The sequence below is a fragment of the Malaclemys terrapin genome, chromosome 3, assembly GCF_027887155.1.
Source record: "Malaclemys terrapin pileata isolate rMalTer1 chromosome 3, rMalTer1.hap1, whole genome shotgun sequence".
Taxonomy (NCBI): Eukaryota; Metazoa; Chordata; order Testudines; family Emydidae; genus Malaclemys; species Malaclemys terrapin.
This window is the reverse complement of record NC_071507.1, coordinates 84,172,106-84,197,074: the sequence shown is the minus strand read 5'-3', so window position 1 is coordinate 84,197,074 and position 24,969 is coordinate 84,172,106. Positions and strand designations below refer to the sequence as shown.

Genomic DNA, 24,969 nt, shown 5'->3' with positions numbered 1-24,969 from the left:
AAAAGTAAAGTGGCTCAAATGGATGGTCTGCATTCAGTTCTATTTTTTAGTTAGAATTTTACAGTCTCACAGTCTGCTCTTTTCTCATATCTATTTGTTTTTAATCCTTTTTTCATTCTGGGCTAGACATATTCCTTTCTTCTCTGGGATAGCCTCTTGCAACCTCCCTTAGGAAGAACATGAACCAGTAAAGTTCAGGGGAGTGGTGTACTTTCTAATCCATAATACTAAGGCAGGATAGGAATGAGGCAAAACAAGAGTGTCCATCCTCAATTGAAACAAATGGTGATTTATGCAGACAACTGAACTGTTAAAGCATAAAGTGGATGGAGTTGGGGCACTATTTCTTTTTCTGCAGATGGGTTAACAGTTTTGAGGACTCACATTTGGGGAAATTCCTGGGGATTTTGTTAATGTAATGTCTAAGATGGACTCTGGCGGAAATAAATACTGCATATCAGACCACTAGGTCAGCTGGTTTCTCCCCACATCTTTAGTGCTAGAAATATCCAAAATCCTGTCCTTAGAAGCCCCATTTTCTGGCCTCAGCTTGGTTTTAGTTGGCACAGAACAGTGTTTACTGATGGAGGAGAACCTTATGATCACCTAGGCTACAAGAAATGGACATATACAAGTACAGCTTAAATGGTATGTTGTAGGCTATCTATTTACTCTGCTATGGCTTTTCTTCTCTTACACTGATCCAAAAAGCTGTATGTGTTTAGCTGTTTTATTCTTATGAGAAGCTATTGACTGAAATATAGAAATGGACAAGAACCAAAAAAACTGATCTAGGGAAGTTTGGTTTGGATCTGAACTTCATGACTAGCTCTAAAATGAGCCAAACCCCAGATTTGAACACCCCCAAACTATGGGAAAGTTTGGATCCACATCCAAACTTTGCAGCTTCCGCCCATCTCTAAATGAAGCATAGAAGACGATTGGCTAGACTAGTGTTCACCAATGCCTTGCCATTCCTACTGCTGCAGTGACAGTAAATTAATCATGTGGCATGTACCCACCTGAGCCTAAAGGATGTTTGCTGCTGATTGCTTCAAAATAAGGCAAATCTTCCCTACCCTACAGCCTTGACAACAGGTTCAGGGGAGAAATTCTTTCCTGACCCCCATTAGTTAAACCTCTATATGTGAGCAAGAATCTCACCATTGTTAAACTTCTAATTCTATTTATACCCCAAGATACCATTGGTGCCCAAGTACAGGGCCATCCCTAGGGGGCTGAGGGGCCCGGGACATAGGCCCCGAGTTTCTAATCTGCTGGGGGGTGCTCCTCCCCGCTTCCTCCTAGGCTCCGCCCTCACTCTTCCTCTTCCCCTGAGGCCCCACCCCCATCCTGCTTCTTCCCACCCCCCCTCCACCCCTGCCCTGCCTCTTCCCTGCCCAGTTTCGCCCCCTCCCCTGAGCATGCTGTGCCCTCGCTCCTCTCCCCTACCCCCTGCAATGTCTCCTGACGCTCCGAAACATCTGATCCGTGGCAGGCGGTAGGCGCTGAGAGGGAGGGGGAGGTGCTGATCGGCAGGGCCCACTGGCAGACAGGAGGCATTGGGGAGGAGGGGAAGGTTTTGGTAGGGGGGCTCCTCCTCACTCCCCTGCCTGACTGCTGCTTGCCTCCCCATTCACCTCCTCACCCCGCTCACCCGCCCGACCACCTCACCTCCCCACCTGCCTCCTCATGATTTTATCGAAGCGCAGGGCCCCCTAAAGTGCGGGACCCGGGGTGGTTGCCTTGATTCGCCCTACCCAAGGGACGACTTTGCCCAAGTAGTTGTCCATTTGGTTGGTTCTGGCAGTTCCAGTGGGGGCAGGAAATTCCAAACACTGATAACCCTCTGAGGAGGAAAAATTGCCCCTCTGCATATCTAACCCAGAGGTAATGAATGGGGTTTCACTAGTTAAACTCTGGCAGAACAGTATAAAAGGCCATTAGTACCAGCTGGCATAGAAGTTGCCCAAGGAGTATGCGATGTAGCAGCACATGGAGCCTGCAAGGGTCCATTTGCAGCCCAGCTTCTTAATGAGGATTGGAGGGAGAAACATGGAAGAGAGGATGAGAGCTGCATAGATAACACTTAGTGAGGCAACGCCAAGACCTTCTTCAGAGTGGAGACTGCTCTGTGGAGACAAAAACAAGTTGACCCAGAATTTACCATGTGAGAAGGGGAGATATGGTAGCTGAAATATCAGTGCTTCCAAAGCCACAAGGGTAAGGATGGAAAAGGGAGAGTGGGGAAGGGGATACTCAAAACTGGCTTTGGCCAGAGATAGGATGAAGCCAGAAGTTGGATCTGTATTTTAACGTCCCCTACCCATCCAAGTTCCAGGATTTTGGTTTAAGCCATCAAAGATAGGGACCACTTTCAAAATTTTGATCCAGATTCAGGTTTGGATTGTGAATTGGCTAAACATTTGGGATGCAGAGTGGGGTTCAGATCCAGGATTTTGGTTTGCAACCAACGCATTTTGATTTTTAGAGCAATGAGATTTAAGGAAAATCTGTTTTCTTTCTCTCTCTTTCTTGTTTACTTTGAAAAGAAGGTCTCTTGATTCATAATACCACGGGGATTTTTGCCTGAGGCAATGCCTTAGTACTTTAAGCACAAGGTTTGAAAACTTCTTAGACCCAAAGGTTCAAATTCCAGCATGGTCTAGTTGGCCCTTCCTAGGTAGATCTGAGTTCCAGACAATTTACCCTGTGGAAGGTTATTTCAAAGGATACCTTAAAAATTGAAGTTGTGTGTGCCCATGTAAACCCCGGGGCATTTTTTTGTAGAATGCGGTCACCTTGACCAAAATTGTCTCCTCCCTACCCATCACTATTATGACATGTTGCATGGTGGGTAACTGGTTGTCTGCTGCTCTACACTCTAGAGACGGGTGCTTTTCAGTGGCTGGCTACAGCTCTTGGATGTATATAGAGTAATTAGTAAAGTGCAAAAATGTGCTTCCTGTTTAGTAGCTAAACACAGCACCTAAACGTTTGGGGTTCTGGTCGATGACTAGGGCTCTTAGGTGCTACAGTCATATTAATAAATAAGAACCTTGGTCAGATCATGCTCTCTACTTCCATGAGCACAAGGAGTTAAAATTAGAGATGGTCAGAAACTGGAATTTCCATTCCATGGGAAATTCTGACATTTCACACACCCACACAAAAAAAGTTCCCAATCCGAATGAAAAGAATCAAAATTTTGAAGTTTCCCACAAAACAACAATTCCAAAAAGGTTTGATTTGGGAGCATCGAAATGTGTCATTTCAATAAGGTAAAAATATATTGTTTCTAGTTTCTCGTTTTGACTTTTGTATTTTTAATATTAAACTATAATACAAAGTTGAAATGAGAAAGTCAAAATGATTGGTTTCAGCTTCAACATTGTTGAAAGCAACATTTTTCTGCAAAAAGTTTTAATTTAGATGAAACTGAATTTTGACATAAAACTAGTGCGTTGCCATTATTTTGACCCATTCTAGTTAAGATCTTTCAGAGTGGGTGCAGGGTACCATCTCCATGGCCTCGTCTCATCCTTCATCTGAGCCTCCAGCAGCTTCTCCACCAGTGGAGGAACTGGCTCTGCAGGGTTTGGACCTCAAAGTTGGATCTGAAGACCAGCTGCCCATAATCCCTGGCTGGTTCTGAGAGCAGTTCGGAAATCCCAGTGGGAGTAATGCTGCCTTGAAGCAATATTAGCTTCTGCCACTTCCCTTCCATGGCTGCCATTGTGCAGCTGTAAGGAACTCATTGTTCAATAGACATGCAGATTGGCTTGCAAATCAGAGGGGGATTCTTATTTAAAGTATTGCCAGCTCCAAGCATTTAAATATTATTAGTCAGAACACAAAAAATCATGAGATCGGTTTAAACATCATGAGATGAAAAAGAAATTCTTTAAAGGTTCCTGCTAGGCTACAATGCAACCAGTCAACCAGGCTTCAAATGTATTAGACTGCATATTAACAGGACTTTCCAATCATATTAAGTTTACATGATTGAAAAATGCACCCTTTTTCTTCATCAAGAGGGGGCCACAGAAAGAAGAGAACCACATCCTGAATTACCAACATCCCTACTTGCAGCATTCTGGGTTTTTCGAGACAGCCTTTTATTCCGAAATTTGATTTGAGATCTGACAAGATCACAGTTTAAGATCATATGGCAGGAAGGGTACATCCTGCTTTTGGCATTGCACAAGTCTGCAAACAAGATAGCATGTCACCTTTTCCTGGCCAACTTACGTCTAGGCATTTCTAGAACTATTTCTGCTCCTAAAAATCCCTTCTCTTTCTGAGACCTTCCATTGCATTAACAGATAAAATTCTTAACAGAAGCTCTGGAACTTGGGTAAAACACATCATCTTTTGCCAGACTGATATCTCAACCCACACCAGAAAAGCACATGTGTTCTTCAAAGATACCAAGAAAAGATTATGTTTCACACCCCTTGACTGGACTGATACAACTATAGGAATGGATATCATAGCAACTAATGAAACTAGCTACATTTACCTGCAGACTCTGCAGCCCTCCATAAGCAGTAAATAGAAGTAAAAATCCAAAAGAAATGACAAGAACATTCTTAAGATTGCTTTCCATGTTGGTTCATAGAAGATAAAGGCTTGACAGTTAAAGGTGGTGATCCAAGTGGCCCAGCTGGTGCTTAGGGAGAGAAAAACAAGGTCTGCTTGTTGGTAAGGATCAACTTCTCACTGCATCTGTAGTAGAAAGAATTGTTAGACAGTTGTGGTGTGTGTCAGCCAGTGAACTTTACTTTCTCTGATACTGAAAACTCCATATGAACCTGTTACTCATTCAGTTGCTGTGAAGCAATAATAATTAGGACTTATCAGCTTCCATTAGATCTCTGTACTTTATATTCAAGTTTACAAATCACTTGTAAGAATGAGGCAAAATTTCATATTTCATCTGCATAATATGTGGCTTCTTTCTGTTCCTGGCACAGAAGAATGCAGATAGTTAAATGCATAGCTGGAATACAATTACAGCTCAATCTTAAAGGGCAAAGATTAAAAGGTTGCTTGGAAATCTATATCAGGTCTGTTCCTTAACTAAGGTTGCAAACCAGACAAACAAACCAGACTGTTTATGTGACTAGGCTGTTTATGTGACTAGGTAATGTGAGACTATTACTTAGAGGGTTTCACAATCTTTACAAAGATATAGCACACAAAAACAAGTTTGTTGCCTGTTTGTCTAATGGAAGATACCCTACCCCCAGCAAACCCAGTGGAATTTGGGAATACACAGCTGGGAGTCATTCTACCAGCTACTAGATGGCACAGTGTTGCTTCCCATACACACACTCATTCAAGACCAAAACAAAGAAAACATGAAAAAGGCTGAATATATTTTAACATACCAAGAAGTCAAAGCTAGCTCCTGTTTTTGAGGAACGTCCGTCCAGTTTCTGATATTTTTAGTTCTTGTTTTATAATTCAAGTAAATGCAGAAGAAAAATATTCTTCCAACCCCAAGTAAGAGTGAAGAAGTTTGTGAATAGCATGTTTATAAATAAATGCAAGACTTTCTAAATAGACAGTGAAATACTGTCTCTTCATGTTAAGGACTATCACACTTGGCACACATACATAGAGTCTAATTTTCAGCTGAGCCTCAACCCAGCCTTTGTTTTGGAGGTGGAAATATTGGTAGTTACATACCTAGCCTTCTCCTGTAGTGTTTGTAACCCAAACCAGTGCTGAACTGAACTAGTGCATAAGAACATGACAGTGATACTGACTTTAAACAAAAATGAAACGCTTCACGGCCCACTCTGATGCAAGAATAAACAGAGCACACATGCAACAGTGAGAGGCACGTTAAATTTTCAAAATCCTTTGTTTTGTAATACTTCACCGTGTTGGTAGTCACTCAGATAGGGAAGCTTTTTTAAAATAGTTTTTAACATGCCACTCTTTTTTAAAGGCACAATTGGAGAGATTGTCAGTTGAGAGCCAACACACAATCTTTCCTGCCAGCAACACCTGTTCCGGGAAAGCATTTTTGGGCCCTTTGTTTTTTTGATTGATCTGAGAGACATTTTGGCCTGCTCGATGTCCCTGTCCAGACCTTTGGATTATCTGCCTTCTAATGAGTCTCTCCAAAGGAATGTGCAGACTCTTTACCGATGAAATCTGATAAGGTTGAGATGCTCTTCATTTTGTACCAAGCTGTGAGCGTCTCCAGTGGGCCTGCTGTGTATCAGCCTGACACCCCTTTCATTCCTTCTGTCAGTTTATCTAAGATTAAGTGAGTCTTGAGATCTGAGCCCAACGTGTGTGCAATCTCAGTTCTCAAGCAGGGGATCGACACACTCCTAGCTAAAAGCACTCACATGGAGGGCTCACTGAAACTGGAGATGGAATGGACCTATTAAATGAATGACTCCATCCCACAGTAAGGAATGTCTGTTCTCTGAGGTGACTATCACTGAGCCCTGGCATCTCTTAAATCACAACAGACCTTCTGGCTGATTTTTTTTTCCCCAAGTGTTCACCCCTCCCTCTAGCCATCCACCTTTTACTAGGGTAGCTGTTCATTTTAGGCTTTCGTTAAATAAACCCAACAAAAACAGAAGATCCACCCTAGACCCCTCTACCTCAGGCCACAGGCTGGCTGTTACTTTATTCGCTTTGATCTCTGGCTATGCCCACTAGCCAATGGATGCAGCTGAGGGAGGGATGAATAGCATTTTGTGGCTCCCTGATCCTGGGTCATAAGAACAGCCATACTGGGTCAGACCAATGGTCCAGCTATCTAGCCTGGTTTCCAACAGTGACCAATACCAGGCACTTCAGAGGGAATGAGCAGAACAGGCAGTCACTGAGTGATCCATCCCGTCATCCACTCCCTGCTTCGGGCACCAGCATAGTTTACAGCAGCCCAAGAGCTGCTCGAAACTATCCCTGGCTGCTGCTGGCCCCCCAGGGGCTGATCACTTACTGGGGGTTGCCAGAGCACACTGACATTTGGCCATGCTTTCCCCCCAGATTGTTCCCCACGCTGGAATCAGGCTATGGGGGGAGAGGGGATGACAGAAGGTAGTGATGCCAACTTTACACGCCAGCTGGAGACATCTGGCTGTTTTCCAGCCCCTAGGGTCACCATATCTAATAAATAAAAAAAGAGGACCCTCCACGGGCCCTGGCCCCGCCCATTTCCCCACCCCAGCCCTGCCCCAACTCCGCCCCTTCCCCGCCCTAACTCCGCCCCCTCCTTCCTCCCACTCCCAGCCACGGGGAAAGGGCTGCCCCAGCGCTACTGGCTTCACGGTTTGCCGGGCAGCTCCCAGACCCTGCGCCTCCGGCCGGCGCTTCCCCAGCACAGCTGGAGCCTGGGAGGGGAAGCGCCCAGCCGGGGGTGCAGGGTCTGGAGGCTGCCCGGCAAACCGTGAAGCCGGTAGCGCTTGGGCTTCGGGCGGCCCCCTTGCCTCCGGACCTTGCGCCCCCAGCCGGGCACTTCCCCTCCTGGGCTCCGGCGGCGCAGGGTCCGGAGGCATGGGGGCTGCCCAAAGCCCGTAGCGCTCGGCTCTTAAACAGAGCTGAAGAGTCGGGGAGGAGCAGAGCCGCTGCGGCTGGAGGTTCTGCTCCTCCCCTGACTCTTTGGCTCTGTTTAAGAGCCGAGCTGCCCCAGCGCTACCGGCCTCGGGCAGCCCCCATGCCTCCGGACCCTGCACCGCCGGAGCCCGGGAGGGCAAGTGCCCGGCTGGCGGCTGGGGTCCGGAGGCAAGGGGGCTGCCTGAAGCCCATAGCGCTCGGGCAGCTCGGCTCTTAAACAGAGCCAAAGAGTCAGGGGAAGAGCAGAGCCGCCATTTTCCTGGACATGTTCGGCTTTTTGGCAATTCCCCCCAGGCGGGGGTTTGAGTGCCGAAAAGCCGGACATGTCCGGGAAAAAGAGGACGTATGGTAACTCTACCAGCCCCTTTCCACAGCTGGAGTGTCACACATGGACTAGAATGCAGGCCCAGGATTGTCTTTAACAGCAGCAATTTAAAAAAAAAAGAAACTTAAATAGGTCACTGTGGAGGGAGACCCCCTTCCCAGTTACTTGGTTTAGAGCCGCCCTTTCTTGTGGGCTGACTGTTCTCTGAGCTTCCCCCACAGACAAAGTCAGGAAGTTGCATGCCCCAAATTGGCAAGTTAACGAGGCCCACTTGTCTAACAAACTCCCCTTGTATAACCCATGCTGGCCTCATTATATTAGAGGGATGGATGCTGGGGTTTCTTTCCAGTGACCAACTTGGGGGTAGGGTGCTGTCAGACCAGAAAAAGTTCTTCTCTGTGAAAGGCCAGAAACACCTCACACACTCATCCTCTCCGAATGTGACCTGTGATTCACTCTCTAAAGATTGCAGCAGTATTAGTGTCCTGAGAAAGGAAGTTAACCCTTCCCATGCTGCCTCCCAGGTCGGTGTCGTACATGGAAAACATAAGGCCGGAGCCTCAAGTAGTGATGGATGATCTGGAGATTAGACTCTTTCACAGTATGTAACCAATACAGGGCAGCATGGCCTGTAACCAAAATAAAAGGGTTCCCAAGCCAGTACTGTCTTAAAGCAACCACTCTCTCTACCTTAAACAGCTTCCCCACTCCGCACCCCGATGGGAAGGAGTCTACATCTCCAGTATAATATATTGTGGTCTTCACCCTGAAATTTCTGGAATCATACAGCCCCCAATCCAATATCCAATTAATCTGCTCAGTAGAATAAGCGTCCAGTTAAAATCCAGGTTGCTCAGTCCAGGCTGTTTACAAAATATGTTCTTGTATCATTGTGAAAGTCTGGTCACATGGTTCTGTCTCACATGTCTGCTGTGGTGCCTCACTGTTTTCTAAGCTCAGTCAAGTGTGGTGAAATATGGCAGGAACCCATGCAATAGCCGGCCATCTACAAGAAGGATCATACCTGCTTCTTGGTTTTAGGGAATGGGCTTTTTGCAGGGTCTCCACTTTCTCTGTGGGTAGAGGTAGGGTAGGTTGAACCTGCCCATTTCCTAGCAGGTATGTAGCTTCTCCTCTACCCACAAATCCAGTCTCTACTTCCTGTCCCGTCAAACACCATCCATTCTCCTCTCCACAACCTACCAATAGCTATCCCACTTCTATTCACTCTTCCAAGGTGACTATAACCCCTTTGCCACATCCAGTATCCCTCTACCCTTAGGTCTGTCTAAATCTTATCCTGTGATGTCCCCCTCTCTATCTTCCTTCTATGACACCCATTTGCTTTTCATTCCCCCTCTTTGCCCCTTGATGTATCCTATCATCCCGCCTTGCTCTGCCTCTCCCCAGTCCCATCTCTCCAGCCCCCCCTTGTCTTCATCCTTCATCTCTCTGCTTTCTCCTCCACAGCTCCTCTTCCCCAAGTCCCCAACCCAGTTTCTGCCTCTCAGGCTCCCCTCCTGCAAATCCCTTGCACATCCTGCCATGCTCCTCTTTCTTCATTCCTTGATGTTCCGCCTTGCCCTCACCAAGGTCCCCCTCTGCCTTCCCTCCCACACTGTCCATGTCCACACCACTTTGCTCCCTTTACCTATCCCCGAAGGTGGGAAGAGGAGAAACTTCCCCTGCTCTGCACTCAGAGTGAGCTGGGATGGGGAGAGGTGCCTAGCTAGAAAGAGAGCAGAGTGACTGCAGACGGGAGTCTCAGCTATGGTTTCTTACCTGCACGTCCATGGGGCTGTGTGGTCCTTACTTGCAGGAGGCTCACAGCAGCTGCCACCTCTGCTGAGTCCAGTTGTTCAGTTAACCTGTGCTGGTCCTGTAGTAGAGGCTGGGACTGGCTTGGGGCAGGGTGCTCTCACATAGTAGGGCTCCTCCCCTGAATCCCAAAGAGCCAGGACAAAGAAGCATTTCCTGCTTGCTCAGTCAGGGTGCCAGACTTAATCTTTGTGTCACAGATCCAGTAGGACATTAAACTCAGCGGGGAGCTCCCCAAATATGAAGTAGTCTGTTTCTCTAGAATGCGTATTGCATTCACTTCTCTACCTGCAGTAGCTCTCTTCTGCTAAGCCTTCAGCCCATCCATGTCTTATCTTCTAAAAATATCCTGCCTCTGAGCAGTTCACATCTGCATTACCTCTGCTCTTTTGCGTGGCTCAGAACAACTTTATTAATGCCCGTTTTACTGGCTTTTGCTTGGCTGCATACAAGGTGACTCTGACTCAGCAGGACCGAGCACTGCTAAGAAAAAGCACATGCCGCTGTTGTGATATGGACCTTTTCTAATGAAAGGAGCAGGCAGTTCCTGTTTGTGAACAACAGAGGCTTGTATCACGGCTGCTCTGCAAAACTCAGTCGCCACTTGTTGGCAACTCAGGAAATTCACTCAACTGCTTGTTAACATCTCATATGATCACGCCTCAAAATTACTGGTGCACTCATGACTCACTCTCCTCTTGGATCCCTCTAGTGGTATCCTGGCATCTTTGCTTTGAAGTTTAATTTTCTTCTCTTATCTGCAGAGCCATGTACGACTCCACCATGCCTACATCTCTGCCATCACTTCTTACTACTCCTCCCCTCTCTGTGCTATTGAAACCTACTCCTCCTGCACTCATCTCTAAGCCCCCTTCCATGCGGTCCATAAGCTTGCAACATCTTGCCTATTCCAATTGGACAGTAAGTATGGTCCAGCAGTTAATGTCCTAGTTTAGCATCTCTGAGTTCAATTCACTACTACATCTCAGAATTCCAGTGCACCTGTGGGCAAGCCGCTTTCCCTATCCGTGACTGAGTTCCCTATCTGTAAAATGGGAATAATCGAATTTCTCTACTTCACAGGGATTAAAAATTGTGAGGCACTCAGACACAACAGTGATGGGTGAATCATATAAATGCCATAGATAGTTTGCCAGGCACATACCCATGTCAGCAATGCCCATTACCAAACTAACACAAAAGATGCTATAACACACAGATTCTCAAGATGGGTTTTGTGATCCCCAGAAGAGCCACAAACAAGCCTCAAGGGGTCACAACTCTCCCCCCACCTGTCTTTATAGCTAAATAGGAGAGGGGGGAGCCTGAAACATGTTTTTATTAGGATCATGGGATGGAAAAGGCCAAGAACCACTGTTGTAATGTACAGAAAGCTCTCGGTCTCCCAGTGTTCTTGGTGATGAGTGCCTGTTAAGAGCTTGAGGTTCTGATTCACCACTGCCTTGTCCCCAGTGTGGTCATTTACACCAGTGCAAGGGGAGTGCTATTCGGGAAGCATTTCATACCCGCTTTGACGGGTGCAAATGACCATGCAAAGTGCGAGGCAGTAGAGACTCTGACCCTCCTGCTACAAGCCTAGTTTATGCTCTGTAGCTAGCACTTGCTCATGTGAGCAGGCCCACTGAGGTCAGTGGGAGCAGGTGCTACTGAATGTGAGAGAGGGTTGCAGAATTGGACTCTTAGAATGCAAACTAGTGAAACAAAAACAAAAAGAAAAAAAAAAGTGGTATATGCCTGAGGTGCAATGAAAGGGCTCCTGTAGGGTAAATTGTACATTGCAGAAAAAAAGAGTTATGATTAGAGCTAGTCAAAAAATGTTTCATTTTTGTTTTTTTTCCCCCATGGAAGAGTTCAAAAAAATCATTATACCCACCTTGCAGAGGCGTAAGTAACTGCAAGGTGCAAAGCACCTAAGTGCAGGGACTGTAGTGGTGGCTGGCCTTACATATGCTGCATAATGGGAGGAAGCTCCTTGCTCATCCCCACACACACATGCTATGTTCACAAGCTAGTCAGACTCTAGCCCTTAGCCATTTGTTCAATTGAATTACCTTTCAGGAGGCTTGCTGTGAATTGCAATTTCAATATTGATGACAGACCTCTCAAAAGGAGTCACTGGAGTCTGTCACTGCAGTGGCAGCAATTTACAGCCTGTTCATCTGAATCAGTCCTGATTTCCCCCTCTGTGCTGTGAGGCTGGCAAACATTCCTGTGTAGTTCTAATCTCACCCAGATCTAAAAGCAAACAGTCCCAGTGTGCTCATTAGAATTGCAAAACTGTTTCCTCTTCCTTCTCTGCTTGAAACCTTCCCGTAGTCATGTCAGCTCCTGGTGTATGCCCTGAGCTAGTAAAACAAAATAATATTTATGAAGCCACCCCCACATAACCTCATCCCTTGCTGATCATGAAAAATAATAGCAATCCATATTTCCCAAAGAAAGCAGAATCTTGAGATCAATTTTTAAATTGATTCTTTCTTGCATATCTAGTTTTGAATGGTCAAAACACTGCAATGCAGTTTACCCAGCCCCAGGAAACGGTACTGGGTGATTGGAGACCAGTTTCTCAGCTGCTGAGCTTTCCTGCTGCTGTTGGTAGGGTGACCAGATGTCCCGATTTTATAGGGACAGTCCCGATTTTTGGGTCTTTTTCTTATATAGGCTCCTATTACCCCCCACCCCGTCCCGATTTTTCACATTTGCTGTCTGGTCAGCCTAGCTGTTGGGCAAGTGCCCATTGCAGTCTTCTTTCCAGCGCTCAGAATACTGTTTCCAGATGGTATACATTTGGCGATTAGAAAGCATTCTAAGGGCTTAAAGTCAAGTAATGGTCCCAGGGGACATTACAAGTACATCCCAATTTTCATGCCCAAGTAGAAAAGCATGTCCACTGACTCTGGATGATCCAACTCGGGGGTTAGTAGGTAATTAGTTCTCCATGCCTGTTCTTTTCTTGGTGTCTGCTGAGGCTGCCAGTTGTAATCGTGAGTTTGTCAGTAGAAAACCCAAACAAGACTTTAGCTCACTTTACCTAGACCATTGCACTGCAATGTCAGGAAATAGTGGTAAGTAATTAGTGTCAACTCTGGTGGTGTTTTGTGTATGTGTGACATAATCACTTGTCCAGTCAGAAAGGCCTACAATGCATCTCACATAAGTCACCAAATAATTTCAGGATTGTAATGATTTTCAGTAATCCTCAGCCTAATAAACTGAGTTTTTAAAAGGTGAAACACTCTACATTCCATTCCCAGTCCCTCAGTCATTCAATGACACCTCTGAAACACCCCATGTATACACGTTTTAACACTGTATCATGTTTCTGGAAGCTCAGGGTGTGACAGATATGGCAATTTTGTGTGATCTCTTTGGGAGAGCTTACTGTATTAAGTATCAGAGGGGTAGCCGTGTTAATCTGAATCTGTAAAAAGCAACAGAGGGTCCTGTGGCACCTTTAAGACTAACAGCAGTATTGGGAGCATAAGCTTTCATGGGTAAGAACCTCACATGCAAGGCACTGCTTTTAGCCGTATGGAATGGAAATCTATCAACCTCATGAAGAAACTTGCACAAATACAGACAGACATCATCTTCCTTTCCAAATGCAAACGGATGGACATCATACCAATTGATTACTTGCATCTGAAGAAGTGAGGATCTTACCCACGAAAGTTTATGCTCCCAATACTTCTGTTAGTCTTAAAGGTGCCACAGGACCCTCTGTTATATTAAGTTTATGTGTCATTGTCGGCCCGGGATTGCATGTAATTCATCAGTTGAGGTATTTCCAGTAGAGATAAGGAGGTGTTAGTACCATTATACAAGGCACTGGTGAGACCTCATCTGGAATACTGTGTGCAGTTCTGGTCTCCCATGTTTAAGAAGGATGAATTCAAACTGGAACAGGTACAGAGAAGGGCTACTAGGATGATCCGAGGAATGGAAAACCTGTCTTATGAAAGGAGACTGAGAAAGAGCTTGGCTTGTTTAGCCTAACCAAAAGAAGGCTGAGGGGAGATATGATTGCTCTCTATAAATATATCAAAGGGATAAATACCAGGGAGGGAGAGAAATTATTTAAGTTCAGTACCAATGTGGACACAAGAACAAATGGATATAAACTGGCCATCAGGAAGTTTAGACTTGAAATCAGACAAAAGTTTCTAACCATTGAAGGAGTGAAGTTCTGGAACAGCCTTCCAAGGGGAGCAGTGGGGACAAAAAACATATCTGGCTTCAAGACTAAGCTTGATAAGTTTATGGAAGAGATGGTATGATGGGATAGCCTAATTTTGGCAATTAATTGGTCTTTGACTATTAGCGGTAAATATGCCCAATGGCCTGTGATGGGATGTTAAAATGGTGTGGGATCTGATTTACTACAGAGAATTCTTTCCTGGGTGTCTGGCTGGTGATCTGTGGTGCTCACATGCTCAGGGTTTAATTGATCACCATATTTGGGGTCGGGAAGGAATTTTCCTCGAGGGCAGATTGGCAGAGGCCCTGGGGGTTTTCACCTTCCTCTGCAGCGAGGGGCAAGGGTCACTTGCTGGAGGATTCTTTGCACCTTGAAGTCTTTAAACCATGATTTAAGGACTTCAGTGACTCAGACATAGGTTTGTTACAGGAGTGAGTGGGTGAGATTCTGTGGCCTGCATTGTGCAGGAGGTCAGACTAGATGATCATAATGGTCCCTTAAATCTGACCTTAAAGTCTATGATTCTATGATTAATTCCATGGGGCAGGGTAATCACAGCCCCTCCAGGAATTAAGAACAGGGGGGAATGATTAGGCAAATTCACTCAGGATGTAACACCTCCAGAGAAGTACCATGGGGGAGGCTTACATATAATGACTCAAACTGAATTCTTCAGAGACCAACAGACAAAGAAAGGACTTTTAAATAGCCTGAATTTAAACTGACTCAGGGCCTCCTTTCTGATCTTGCAAATGGACAAAACATTCTATCCGGGGGAGGGCAATCCTTTCTAGGAACAATTAGAAGGACTTTGACCCCATAAGACTGAGGGGTGACCTCTGGGAAGCTTTTAGCATGCATCTCAGAAATTGTATTGTTTTTATGTTTTTTCTGTAATGCTTTTACCTTAAGAATAAATGTGATTGCTTATAAAGGGCTGTATGGTAATTTATAACTGCTGGCAATTATGCTGTTCATAAGTCTTCAGAGAGAAAGTGATGCACAGACACTGGCCTGGTTAGGCAGTCTGGCTTGATGTGGGTATCACAGTATAGGCAGGGAACTGTGCAGCCTGAAAAAGCCCTGGACAGGAGGGAGAAAAACATGGGTCTCTACTCAACAGAGGTGATGGCTGAGGAGCTGGGAACCTAGAGTGGGTGCAGGTGCAGTTGCCCCGAACTGTGACACTGGCTTCCCTTTAGTGTTTTCTTATTAAGAACCACCCGTGGAGCCTGATAAACCACTCACTGAAATCAATGGAAAGACTCCCATTGACTTCAGTGAGCAATGGATCACGTCCTTGATATGCTTGTATCCATGGCTTGCAGCAAGTAGACTGCTATGCTGACAAATGCCTGTGATACAATAAACATTGTTGGAGCAGCATTAAGGCTCTGTAGGATGAGTGGTGGGGCAGTGTCAGAAGCATATGTCTAGAGACCCTTCAAGCACTTCTGGAGGGAACAGTCTGTGAACCAGCTAGAAAAGACTGTCAGAGCAGCATGAGGGAAACCACAAAGCAGCAGCCAGTTCCCAGTTAAACCACTTTCATTAACCTTCACAGTCGCTGTTTGGTAAAAGAGAGATGTTTGCTGGATTCTCTAAAGCCAGTGAGCCAGAGCATTTGTTTGTGGCTATTTTAAGAAGAAATTTTGTTATGAATTATGTAGATTTGCATATAAACATAGCTTCTGACATGTGTACTAAAGTAGCCAAATTTCAGAGTAACAGCCGTGTTAGTCTGTATCCGCAAAAAGAAGAACAGGAGTACTTGTGGCACCTTAGAGACTAACAAATTTATTAGAGCATAAGCTTTCGTGGACTACAGCCCACTTCTTCGGATGCATAAAGTAGCTAAAGTAGCCAAAATATCTATGTGCCATTATTCAGCATTAAGTGGATGGATATGAGAACAGCAGCAGTTCAAAATGTTGGCAGGCTATGTCTGTACAGTATAGGAAGTCATTCATAAATTCAACACAAGTAACTTTGTGGGAGTGATCTCCAAGAGATCACAAGTCTGTAACATTTTTCTTGTTTGTCCATTCTTTTGCAATGCCACTTCTTATAAACCAAGGCCTTCAATAGGAATTCTGCCCACATATTAAATGAAAGAGGGTGTGGGCCAACCCATGTGGGCATGAGACACTTTCTTCTAGTCACTAGCATTGTTTACACTTAATACAAGCATGATTCTCTCCACCCTTCAGATTTAAAGTGGTCATATTTCCCAGCAAGCAAAATCATGATGTGATTTCAATAGATTAGTCAAAAATTTCTCTAGCAATAGTTCTGATAATTTCCAGAATGTTTGAACACTGAGGGTTTGAAACCAGAACCTGCAGAGCTAAAATATGAGCCTCAGAAGCACTTAGCAGTAGGCTCACTAATCTCTTATATGAACCAGCCACTAGAGAGGAAAATGGCTCCATGTTTTCCGAGCAGGGGTTACATGTGCACAGATTCAAATCACATGGGACAAAACTGATCAAAGCCCTCTACATTTTAAATAAAAGGGCAAGGGATTCAATTACTCTGTACTTGATGGGCACATGATGAAATGGACAAGCTGCAAAAGAATTATTGTGGAAGCTGGGGTCTAATGTACATCACTCCCTGTGGCTAGATATCACATATAATCTTGCTGGAGAAGTTTTGCTTTGGTTTAGGGATAATGTAACTGATATATGGTGGTTTCCAGTTTGTGATATAACTATTTTATATGGATATGTTAACCTAAAGTGGTTTGGATTTTAGCTCTTTCTCCCTCTGTTTAAAAGCATGTATAATTTAAGCATAAGTGGAACAGAGAATATCTTCTATGGAACTTGAAGGAGAAAAAACCCACAGCATTAACTGAAAAGAGGATTTGAAAGGGAACTGCTCAGTATCCATGCAGACTCACCAGCTGAGTGTCTCCTCATTTGCATACAGAAGCCTAAGTCCATGTGTTCTGTAAATGCCAGAGGCAGCTGGCGGGTGGAAGGAGATCACCAATCCTGGGTCTCAAAGCTCAACTCAGGCTGCTTTAAACAATTCCTATGTGGCTATGCTCAAAGGGACTGCTCTACCAACTGGGGCTCACTGGAGGGCAGTATCCTCAGGCCACACCCTCAGAATGTCCCTCTGCAGTCGGTGCTTGGAATTGGAAAGGAGTAGACTAGATACCAGCTCTGTGCCACCCAAGAATGCCCCTACGCCAGGAGAATCCCCATTTGGGAAGAACCACTGGCTTTCTTGCCCCTTTGCACTGCTGTTGGAGCAGCACAAAGGACCTGGAGTGGAGCTCAGAACTGACCTCAGAGGGTATGAAATACTCTGTGTTTGGGATTGAAATCAATGGGACTTAAGCATGTATTTAAAGTTAAACACATATTTAAGTATTCTGCTGAATCAGGGCCTTGATCCTGAGTTTTAATTATTTTTATTTTCTATTCTTTTCCATTTTTTAAAAGTTCAAATTTTAGGTACAGCATTCCTGTAGTGATTGACTTTTATTAAGATAAGTTTTTTGGCAGTACACATATATCCTAAGACCAGGAGAAACAGATTTCAACTTGGGGCAATGGGTTGCAATAGAAAAACTTCATTTAATTTATGGTTTAAAAATGGGCAAAGACATCTGATTTAAGTGTTTAAACAGGAGCAGAGCTTTCTGAAAATCTGATCTAAGAGCCGGTGTGTCAGAGATGGCATTCCTAATGGGTTAGAAATACTGTGATTTGTAGCTTTCTCCCAGTTCCTTCTTGTAAATGTGAGTCATTATTGTCTCCTCTTGGAATGTCACCCACAGAAAGTCCAATGTGGAGTTACTTGTATTCAATAGGTGACCGTCAATATGTGAACTGGTTTCTGGCTGTAAAATTGACTTTAACAATTTAGAGACCACTGAAACTCTGTAGATCTTTGGGGGAGGAAGTAAAGAAAAATCAAACTCCGGTATACTGTATATTTGCTGCAGACCTGAGAACAAAGAAAACAACCTTGTGGGACAGAAATAATTCATTACTGCTAACTTCCATTTGTTTCAAAGTGTTTTGTAAACATATTTGTCAATGCTCTTAAAAAATCCTATGTGGACTAACTCATGCTTCTCTGCACCAGAGGAGCAAAAAGGAAAACACGCTGGGTCAGATTCTGCTACTCTTGCTCATGTAGGGTAGCATTCAAGTCAATGTGACTATTTATGAAGGAAGGTGGTTCCCAGCATAAATAAATATATCAGATTGGGGGCATTTGTACTCTTTAATTTTGTGCAATACTTAGATTGCACAGGGATTGGTGCATTATAAAAATGTAAGATTAAATAGATAGGGGCATGGGATTATTTAGAATGGAATGAATTATAATGTTCGTGTATCTGAGGGAGTGATAGCACTTGGTTTGAGCCAAGTGATAGTGAACATTATGGAAGCTTCTTCCATACAGCTCTTCTAACAAAACTCAATCCAAACCCAGGAGACCCTATTATTGTGATTTTTTTTCCCTGGGCATACACTAGCAAGGTTTCCAATCATGGAATGGCTGTGTGACATGGAGAGGCTTGTAAAGTTACAATATATATAGACTTCTCTGTCACAATATGACATTTTACAAAGCTAGAGATGTCATCGTGGAGAGATTAGGGCTTGTTTTCTGAAATCCAGCTTGAAAATGTTGAAAAGTAATTGAGTGACTATGTTTTAGAGATGAACATATATTAAAACCCTTGTTATGACCCCAAATCTTGATCTGGACCTCAGATCTGAGTTCATAGCTTGTACTTATTTAATGGGCTGAATCTAAACGCTGGATCTGAATATCCAATTCTTTGACAAATTCTGGATTCAGATCCAGATGTAGAATTAGTATCTAGTTCTAAGTCTTTTTCTCTATCCTCACAGATTCCTTCCTTCAGAAAAGATCTAGATATTTCTTGAACTCCTTTAGGCTCTTTGCTTCAATCATGTCCCTGGTAATTTACTCCATATATTATCCTTTGTGAGAAGTGGCCCTTCCCTACTTATTCTGAAAGCCAAATTCTCGACTAAGTTCCATCAGTTTTACACAGGTGATTCTTGAGGAGTCACACCAGCATAATACTGACGTAATACTGTGGATAATCTGGCCCTGGATTTTTACTTCTTTTTAATCCCTCTCATCAGAACATCTTTTTCATAAACTTTGAGTGAAGAGCTGATAAACATAGAAACTGCACATAACAAATAGCAGGGTTAGTCAACTTGTCAGCAAGGTATGGAAGCAAACTCGAACCTGGAAATCTGCTCATTCAGCATCTGGGTCAGTTTAAGTAAAAACTAGGCAAGACGAATTATCAAAGGGATCTCTGGCCCATATGACCTTGTCCTTTTCTCTAAAAACTTTCTGTGAAAATCTATTTAGTGTCATGAAGCATATAAAATGTAAAAACTGCCTTCCCAAGACTCAGAAGTCTTAGATTTAGAAGTGCATCAGAAGAGGACTAAGGAAAATGAAAGCCAGATGTTACTTCAGGAGCTACAAAAACAGTATGATCATCCATATGGTTTCATGAAACTTCAAAAGATGACTCAAGGTAACAGGTGGTTACTGTGTCTCAGTGTTCCATATTTGGAGCTAAAATAAACACTTCCTACGCTTATCCTTTAATACAGGAACTCCATTTATAAAATGGACCATATAAATCCAGTCATCTGATTGGTCACTGACTAAGCTATTGAGAGGTCAGCAGGAAGGTTTGGAATTCATTTACTCAGTCACACAAAATATCACTTTGCCCAGTTTCAAAAAACAGATTTTAGTGGTGAGGAATGAGCTGTCAGATGAAAGCACAAAACAGAGAATAACAGTTTTGGAAATTTTAAAAATCTTTTTCTGTCTCTTCAGGAGCGGGATATAGATGGGAAGCGGAAAATTGTATGTCAGGAAGATAAAGGTGAAAATGCGTGTGGAACAATTTCTTTTTTGGTAAATGACTCGTAACAGTTTTAATACTCCCCATTGTTGGAAAGGAGAGTTGACAGCCCACTGGAAGGACCTGGCTTCATAGTTATCAGAGGGAGATTTGGAATACTTAGGTTCCCGAGAACAACTGGCTCAGATCCTGACAGAGTGATATAACATGCTTCTGAGACACACACAAGTGCTGGCAAGACAGAATGAGTTTATTTCTTGGCTCTAGTCACCTGACCTGGGTCAGGGATTCAACGGTTAATGCCTGTCAGATGATAGAAGTCAATACTAGAACAAGTGGGAAAAATGAGAAAATGTATTGTAAAAAAAAAATCATCCCTTTTTTCATCAAAAAATCAAAATTCAGATTTTTTCAGTGAGCTCTGGTCAGTACCACACATCTTACTGTGTCCAGGGTTTTTAGGTGAACCCTTAAAACCTGTCAGCCCTTTATTGACATGAAAGATCCCAAGATACTTTTGACAAAAGTATCAGGGTTCTACTGATCGCTATATTTGGGGTCAGGAAGGAATTTTCCTCCAGAGTAGATTGGCAGAGGCCCTGGAGGTTTTTCGCCTTCCTCCGCAGCATGGGGCGGGGGTCGCTAGCTGGAGGATTTTCTGCGACTTGAAGTCTTTAAATCACAGAATTTGGGGACTTCAACAGCAGAGTGAAGGGAAAGGGGTTGGGTCAGCTTTTGTGGCCTGCATCATGCAGGGGGTCAGACTAGATGATCATAATGGTCCCTTCTGATTTGAGAGTCTATGAGTCTAAGAGCAGGCATTTACTTCATGACTTTGACCAAAGAATCATCCATTCCTCCCCACAAATCCACAGTTGACTGTCTTCTGGTTTCCCACCCAGAGGTGGCTCCATTTCAGAGGAGCTATAAGTAGATACATTACATGAAAGGTGCTCTGTATCGGTGCAATATTATTACTCCAAGTTTCCTGGGCATAACTCAGGTCTGGGAAAAAAGGGCTCTTGTGCTAGAGAAATGGGACCGTTATTCAGAACTGTTGTTCTACCTCCTCTAATAATGTGCAGAAATTACCTGGGTAGCATCAGTTTGTCAGTGAGGCAGGCAGGAAATCATTTATTTATGACAAGAATAGTTCCCATGCAACCCCATCAGCTAAAAGCAGATTGTATTGGGTGTGCGTCTGGCCAGAATTTGAATCTGACTGTTTAATGGGAAAGTCACCATGGAACAATGAAAATACATTTTTTTAAAACTGTAAGACAAGGCAACAGACTCCTCCAACACCACCTACTTGCCTAATTGCTCACAGTGCTCATGGAGATTATGCATTACATCACCTCTGCCAATCCTTGGTAACTCACAAAGTACTTTAGCAATGCTTTAGAAATTGAAACACAAGAGAAAAATCATCCATATATTTTTTTTTCCTTGACCTAAATCTCCCATCCAGCAGACATTTCAGGCTAGTTTGCAGGGAACTGGAATACAAGTTATCTCCTCACTGCACAAGTAAATGCATTCAGGCACACCAGGTCACGCATTGCGTTATGTAGTGTAATACATCTCTGGTGCTTGAGACTCCAATGCACACCCTGTCATGGGTTGTTATTAATTACCTATAGCACACACAAGCACCAAGGGAAACTGGGACACTGTGCAAGGCAGTGTCTGGTAGATCCAATGAGATAGTACTCTGATTAAATGAGATGAAGGTCACTGAACACAGCAGGCTGCATTCTCTACTTGATGCATGCTCCTAACTCCCATTAATAGTAATCGAGGGGAAGCTGTATTGCTGTCTGGACTAAGCGAGTCTTAACTGATGAGGCAAGTTTGTTGCTGTGAGTGGGAAAGTTCAGGATTATTTTTCTATACAGGGCAGATCCCCGCAGGTGTCAATTAGTACAATTTCAGTGAAGCCAATGGGGCAAGGCTGATTGACACCAGCTGAGGATGAGGCCCATACTATATAAATATGTACTCCAATTTTCCTGTCTGATTTACACCTCCTAGAAGCCAAATTAAGTCAGTGGGATTGCATGCCTTGTAAATCCAAAGGGTTACTGTTTCTTCCAGAACCTTTCCCCTTTCCATTAATTGCAGTCATAGCCAATCCAGAATTACTCCTAGCGTAAGTGATCCCCTGCTCTTGCAGTATGTGTGTTAGTTAAAGATAAAGCAGACTTAACTGCACATGGTAGAGCTGCCCAGAAGATTAAACTCTCCTGTAAGGTTGTATGAGGGAGGGAGTAATTTATGTATGTGTAGATTGTGGTATGTAACCACGGGTCTGCATTGCATGCACTGGGGAGCTGCCCTGCCCCGCCCCGGGGAAGCTCTGGGAGGGGTAGTGTCTCAGAGAGAATGTGCGAGCAACAACATTTCTTGGGATGGTGCCGCCTGCTTCCTGCAATGTACCTCTGCAGGTCTGTGAGGAAGGAGAAAGGAGGACCAATGTTTCCTCTGCCCCGTCTTTGGGATGGACTCTAGGGCATAGAGCGAGGTTGACTAAAATAGGTTGAACAAGTTGAATCTGAATCTGGAGGAAGGATTTGAAACTGTGCAGTTCCTCTCATGCCAAACCCCAGTCTGTTCATGTGTCCAATTGCCCTGCTTAATAGGGTTTCAACCTGTGGTGCCATCAGTGGAACCCACAATCTTTTGACATATGCATTATTTTCTAGCCTGTATTATTATTTCTTATGGGCGTTATGGTAACGGTTAGATGCCCTAGCCAAGATCAAGGCCCTATTGAGATAGACTCTGAACAAACACATTGTAAGAGACATTATTTGCCCTGAAGAATTTACAATCTAAATAGACAAGACAGACAAAGGATAGGAGAAAAGAAATATTATCCCCATTTTATTCATGGCAAACTGAGGCAAAAAGAGATTGTGATTTGCCCACTCTCACAATGGAATATGTTAGGAAAAGTCAGTAGGCTCTACATACTTAATGTATCATGCTGGTGCATGTGCAAGGTGGAAACCTCTCACAACTCATGTCCTTTCATGATCTGATTGACTAAATGCAGTTCACTGGGGAAGTGACATTACCTACAATGCTTTAAAGACTCCCAGAGTTTAAAAGGCACTATATATAATCCAGTGCTGTTCTTGTTTACGTACTCTGTGCCTAGTCATGCACAATCTTCACCAGATAGTGTGTGGACCGTGTTCTTGACTTTCATATGGCTGGATACTTAGAAATCTTAAGCAGATAACTTCTTATCTCCAGCTTTGTTTACCTACTTGAAATTTAGTCTCCAGCTAAAAGGTAGTTAACTGGTTGGTTGGTTGGTTGTTTTTTCCATAAAGAAGCTTAGCTAGTTTGTGTTTATCTCACACCTGAAGGCTTTACATTTTCTGGTAGACTTATTTTCTTCTCACACAGAAATGGGTTTGAGCTGCCCATGTAAAAACATATTCTTTATAATGAACTATCATGCCTTGGGTGCAAATAAAAATCAAACCATTTGGGTTTAATGGATGTTTAGTGAAGAGATGTGCGTGGTATATATATAGTCTGAGCTGGTGGCACCATTCTAACAATTGATCAGTCTGAACAAAGATTTGTGCGGTTTCATTCCCTGGCTGACTAAAGCTATCTTCAAGCATTTAGGCTGCTTTGTCCCACCTTCACGAAAACACAGACAGTATTACCAATCCAAAGTATTCAAAAATCATGAGATTGGTTTAATAAATAATAATATTGACACCTAGCTTTTGTATAGCATTTTTCATTCGTAGATCTCAAAGCACTTCACAATCTTTAATATATTTCTTGTCACAACACCTCTGTGATGTAGGGAATTGCTCTTATCCCCATTTTATTGATGGGGAACTGAAGCACAGAGAAACTAAGAGACATGCCCAAGGTCACACTAGAAGTCTGTGGCAGAGCAGGCAGATTTTTAACATTAATCATTGTTGGGGTTTATTTGCCTTCCAGTTTTTTGAAACTTTGTGGTTCACTTTTTCTTCACAATTATGAGGGCTAGAAACTTTGTTTTTTACAATGAAAGCTGAGTTTCTCACATAGTCATGTGACTCCAAGAACTGGGACCTTAAGAAAAACACCAAATATCATGGAGTTAGAAAAAAAGACACCCCCTAGCATTGTTTGGCTGCTTTTTGCAGCTTAAAAAATAAACACACTTTTCCCCCCAAAACCCAAACCAAAACAGAAAAACAACCCTGTGGTGATATGAAAGAAACACATGTGTACTATACCGGCCTTTCCTTGTAATGCTCTGTTTCAAAAGCCATGTTATTCAAGAGCTGCTAGACCAGCCTGACACTTCCAAACTACTTGTCTCTCTAAGGGTAGCAGTGTGGGAAGCCTCCCTGTTCCAGACATCATGTTCCAGTTAACAAGAGTCAATCTCCCCTCCTGCCCATATCTAAACAATTGAGGAAGTTGAACACAAAGTTATGTGGTCAATTAGTCAAACACAACATTTCAAAGGACCTCTTGACCTCTCAGAACTGGGCAGGAAAGTGGAGGGATGAAGCAGAACAAGTAATAAGAGACCTCTACAGGTTTTAATGCCTTGCTTCTTCAGCTAGGTTCTGCTCTCACTTGCACCAATGATGGTTTATTCCAGAAAGTACCCTCACAACTCTGGCAGTAAGATATTAAGTGAACTCAACCAGTGAAACACAAATTAACATATAAGGACAACTTCCCTGAAAATCCACTCTTTGGCTGAGGGCAGCACACTGTTCTCTCGCAACTTCTGAAAACAGCTGGCCTTACAAATTAACCTTTGCATTGGTCTCATACTCCACACTTTGCAGCAGGAGTTTAAAGCTGCTAACAGGAACTGCCCCTTGAGAACAAGGACAGTTGGTGAAGACAGTAATAGTCATCATTTTTCTCCAGGTGGCTTGTGTATTCTTTTTTATTTCTATTACATTTTCCTCTGGAAATTGCATTAGTCTGTTTTCCTGTGTCTATTCTGAACCTTTCTTAATTATATTTTATCAGTGTCTCCAGTTATGTGTCCACAGTTATCTGAACGCAGAACCCCAGTGTAGCATTCCTCATTTTCATTTACTGTGTCATCAAATGCATCTCACTCATGCATAACTTTGCTTT

The 24,969-nt window shown here is 43.6% G+C and overlaps 1 protein-coding gene across 1 annotated transcript in view; it reads right to left on the bottom strand.

The window, feature by feature from the left end:
- UNC93A (unc-93 homolog A) overlaps positions 1-9,805 on the bottom strand; it is a 30,305-nt gene extending 20,500 nt beyond the window's left edge. Inside the window, exons 1-3 of the mRNA XM_054023860.1 lie at positions 9,698-9,805; positions 4,523-4,728; positions 1,951-2,132 (exon numbers count right to left, since the gene is read on the bottom strand). Of these exons, the coding sequence (XP_053879835.1) occupies positions 1,951-2,132; positions 4,523-4,609 (269 nt within the window). The 5' untranslated portion in view covers positions 4,610-4,728; positions 9,698-9,805. The remainder of the gene's footprint in view (positions 1-1,950; positions 2,133-4,522; positions 4,729-9,697) is intronic.
- Positions 9,806-24,969: the final 15,164 nt, after the last annotated feature.